General features: G+C 46.9%; 1 protein-coding gene across 2 annotated transcripts in view; it reads left to right on the top strand.

Moving 5' to 3' along the window:
• The first annotated feature begins 82 nt into the window (after positions 1-82).
• Positions 83-4604, top strand: part of KIAA0930 (KIAA0930 ortholog) — a 48212-nt gene continuing 43690 nt past the window's right edge. For both annotated transcript variants that reach the window (XM_057382334.1, XM_057382333.1), the window contains exon 1: positions 83-407. In XM_057382334.1, the coding sequence (XP_057238317.1) occupies positions 284-407 (124 nt within the window). In that variant the 5' untranslated portion in view covers positions 83-283. The remainder of the gene's footprint in view (positions 408-4604) is intronic.

Here is a 4604-nt window from a genome sequence, read left to right as displayed (position 1 = left end):
CCCATCATGACGGCGCTGCAGCCCCGCCCCGTGGGCGGCTCCGGGCGGCTCCCGGCCCGTTCCTCCCCTCCCCTCCCCGCCCCGCGGCTGCAGGAAGCGGCGGAGCGCGGCCGGGCAGCGCCGGTGCAGCGATCGCGGGGTCCCGGGGGGGCTCGGCGGCGACGCCCGGGGAACTCCCCGCCGGGAAAGGGGAGCGGGCGGGCCGCGGGTCATTGCCGTGAGGGGAGCGCCGGTGCCGCCTCCGCGGGCGGCCTGACATGAGCTCATCGGCGGCGGCGGCGGCATGGCCTGCGCCCGGAGGGACGGCGAGGCGGACGGCGAGCCCGACCGCTCCCTGCGGCACATGCTGCGGGCGATAGCGGAGGAGCGGAGCCGCGCCGGCCTCCGGCACGACATCAGCGGCCTCGGTGAGTCGGGCGGGGCGGGCGGGAGGTGCCCGGAGCCCGCGGGGAGCGGCGGCCCCGGCCCGGGGCTGTGAGGGGAAAGCGGCACCGGCACCTGTTGTGTGCCCCGGGCACGGCCCTGTGCCAGCCCCGGCACCGCTGGATCAGCCCCTGCCCCGCTGTCTGAAATGCCCTTGCACAGGGATGCTCGGGAGGCACCGCGCACATCAGCCCGTGGGGTGTTTTTGAGCTGTGAAGGACGTGTCGTGTGTTTTGGGATGCAAACAGAGCCGATTTTTGGTGCCTCTTGCCAACAACGCTCGCTCTTGTGCGGCTCTCAGWCGCTCTCTAGAGATTGTGATTCTGACACCTCCCTTCTCTCTTTAAATGACTTCACGCCGCTTGCCATGGTCTAGTAAGCACAGAATGTTGGGGCTGTAGCAGGTCAGTTAATTTTTTAAACGGTGGAGGTTTTCTTCAGCTCTCTGTCTTGTTTATTTTCATCTGCAGATTTCACACGGCACATCTTTATTTAGCTTTTGGCAAAGCTTATGCTCTGTAAAGCCAAAGTTTTCAGGTTGAAATTCAGTCGACTTTAGGCAACAGAACAGTTGGCAGCTCCTTACCCAAAATCGTTCACATCAGGAAACTCTTCTGGCCAGGCTGATGAATAGAAATTACTCATTCTTCTATGCAGCAGTGGAGATCATGGAAATTGTTCTTCACATCCAAAATTTCTGTCTACCTTATTCAGAGCTTTTGTGTAGCCAGGGCTGGACCTGYGTTCTAAAGGGATGAATATCCTGAAGTCCTTACAGGGGCAGAGATTGAAATGTTGAAGAGTGTGCAACACTTGTTTTTTYTCCGTGGGGCCTTCATTAATGACTSYTCCCTCMTCAGCTCCTTTWTAAGKCCCCTRAARTCTYCTCCATTTCTSAGTCTTTGTGAAAAGCTCAGAATAAAGTCTTATTCTGGTTTTACAGTCTGTGAGGTGTGGATTGACATGGGGAATCTCTGGTTTGCTGCTTTTATGCCAGTTTGTCTGCCAGAGATTGATGTGGTCTTCCTGGGAAGAATGGGCTCTCCGTTCTTTCCTTTTGCTTTGCCACAGAGTGAAATCTTGTGTGAACAAAGAGAAAATATTATTTCTTTCTGCTTTTTTCCTAATGGAATTGGCTCTCTGGGCGTTAATGTCGTTTCTAAATGTTCCAGGTCTTAATAAAGTAAGGAAGATGTTGTAGCGAAGGAATTGTAAACAAAACAGGTAAAAACCCACAAAATTGAAATGCCTGTSAGATTGCATTCATTGGAAAGCTTCTGTCAGGTCATGTTTGGCCATATCMTGTTTTAATGTGAAATAAAGTCTCCCAGGAAGAGAAATACCACCATCACTTTCTTCYGCTGAAATTGGAAAAGGGAAAAAACTGTGGCAGCTGGTAAGACTATGCCTCCTCTCTGCTTGTGTTTGAACACACATCCACCACMGCTCATCCTGAGAAGTCCTGCTGAGTGGATTTGGGATAATCACAAGGAAAAGGACACTGTACCTCTCTCCTAGCAGCTGAAGGCTTGGAAGGAAAGCCCTGGGAGAGCTGCTTGGCTGGTGGCACTGTGGGGCTGTTCCTGGCGTGCCCATGTGTGCCTGTCCTTTTGCAGAGATGAGCATTTTGCAGTGTGCTGCGTGTTCCCTGATCCATAATGTTGTCATTCCCGTTGATGGGAGCTCTTTCCCTTACACTGAGATTTATTACCAGGTTAGTAAATAGTTCAGATATCTGCCTTAGGAAAAACACCGAGCTGTTGGGGTGGTGCTTGGTAGAAATTGTAAATTAATGTGGTGTGTGAGTCTGAGATGAGCTCCTGCACATCTGCTCTGGCTTAGTGAGAGCTGTTTGCAAGGAGTGCACCACAGCTGGAATACCTGGGCTCTTCTGGAGGATGGGAAGGATTGTCCTCACCTTCAGAGCTCCAATCCCATCTGGGTTCAGGTTAACACAGAGATTTTGTCTGCCCTTTGTTCCTGTGTGGCACATCACCTGTGAGGCAGCAGGACCTGCACACCCACAGATGGTTTTGTGTTCATGGTGGTTCTTTATGTAGCAGCCATATCCTTTTGAGCTGTTTCAGTAGGTGAAACCTGTTGTTTTTCAGTTCCCTTCAAATCAGATGGCAAAGACTCCAACAGTGGCTTCTCCCTGAGTGCTGCCAACTGCTCAGCAATRAAATGGGGCTCACTGGGTCATGCCTTGGCCATCCTCTCTCCTTTTTTCTATTTCTTAGAAGTGAGCCCAGCTAAGGAGGAAATCATTATTTTTGCTGATGCTGAGATTTGGTGAGAGGAATTGCTTTGTTTCAAGAATATCACGTAAGCATTTTGGACAGGCTTTGTCCAAAAATTTAAATCCCCTTGTGTGGTGGGATTTTCTGTAATGTCCTGTTTGTGTAATGCACTTCAAAATAATGACTCATGTGTGACTCCTCACCAGGCTGGGAAGGGCGATGATGTCTCTCCAAGAATTCTTGGCTGGATGTTCATGTCGTCCACTTGGACCGTGCCCTAAGCTCCCTCTGAAATGCTGCTGGCTGAATTATAATATTCAAGAAGGATATATKTGCCTCTGTAACTTTGCATATATTTGTCTCTGTAACTTTGAAGAAAGTGTAGCCACAGAGTAGGTGGAGGAGAATTTGCTGCAGCACAGAACTGGTTTGACAGGAGTCACTTTCCTGCAGACACAAAACATTCTTCAGTTGTGGTTCTTCTTGGAGTCAGTTCTGAGAATTGTGCAGTCAAAGGTGAGAAACTGCAAAGGCTGTGAAGCTCTTTTTTCTTTTGATCTGTCAGTAACAAGAAGGTATGAAAATCACATCTGTCCTAACAGAAACTTGAGGGATGTATGCAACCAATTCACCAGCTATGAGTAATGTGGCCTGTAATGAGTTTGTTTAATTTAGAACAATTTGATTTCAGTTTAAAATGCTTTTTTTTTATTACTTTTACTTTAATATTTGCGCTATTTATTTTGCCCTATTTATGTGTTTTGAAAGTACTGAAGATGAAATGTTCACTAAAAAATGTATGCTCAGATACAGAAGAGAAAAAAAAACCCCAGATATTAATGTAAAAAAACTTWAAAAATAGTAAAGTAAARAAGTGTTTTTAGARTAGCTTCCTAACSGGTCCAAACCAAACAAAAATACCTCCCACAACATTCCAGCCAGGAAGAATCCGTATTTCTCTTCAGGTAAAGTTCTAGAAAGTGTAAATGCAAAGCAAGATCAGAACAGATTATTTAAATCAGAGTTAATGTAAATCCTCTGAAGTCAAAGTGGTTTAACCGGTTCACCCTGAGTATTGAACCTCAGATTTGTAGTTGGAGAAGGATGAGCAAGTAACAAAGAAATTCCARTGTGAAAGTGGGTATCATTTTTTTTTCTCTTTTTAGTAAGTAGATGGGGAGATGGGGAAGATGATTTTAAAGGTGCTGCTTTTCTAATTTTTTTGCCTGACATGGAAAAATGTCTGGAAGAAATTTTCACCATCAAAAAATGCGTGTGGACACTTGATGAGTGCTTTGATGGGGTGGTGTAGGAAAAACCACAGGTGGAGCRAATTCTGAGATGCAGTGCCTTTGGCCAGGGATGGGAATATATTTCTTCTTGTCCAAGGTCTTGGTGTCCTGGGATCCCACCCTGTCACTTCCAAATGTGGGAGTGTCCCTGTAGGATCAGGCCATGGAGAATGGCTGAACTCCAGGGCTGCAGCCTCCAGGGTTAATACCTTTTTCTGTGTGGGTTTTTTTTTTTTTTTTTTTTTTTTTTTTGTTTTTTTTGTTTTTTAATGGTGATTCATTTAAAATGGTGTTTCTGTTGTTGCTCAGAACCTGTTCATGCTGGTGTCACTAATGGCCTGTCAGGTTTTGAATCATTCAGTGGTGTTTTCAGGGATTTGTCACGTGGCTGTGAAGKTTAGCTGCTGTCTGGACTGTGACAGATATTCCAGGCCATGTCGATAATAGAACAGACACTATTACAGCTTTCACATCTGGTTTAAGCTGTTGGGTTATTGGTTTGTTCTTTCCTTTAATAGAGATGAAACCTTAYGGGATTTTTCATGTCCTGCTCAGGACTGTACATGCTCAAATTGTCCAAGTCAGACTGGAGATGCTGAAGTAAGGAGGCAAGAATTTTTTAAAAGCTAGAAAAAAACCAACTCCACCA

This window comes from Malurus melanocephalus, unplaced genomic scaffold, assembly GCF_030028575.1.
Source record: "Malurus melanocephalus ecotype Western Australia unplaced genomic scaffold, MMel_1.1 scaffold_564, whole genome shotgun sequence".
Taxonomy (NCBI): domain Eukaryota; kingdom Metazoa; phylum Chordata; class Aves; order Passeriformes; family Maluridae; genus Malurus; species Malurus melanocephalus.
This window is presented reverse-complemented; position numbering and strand designations above follow the sequence as displayed.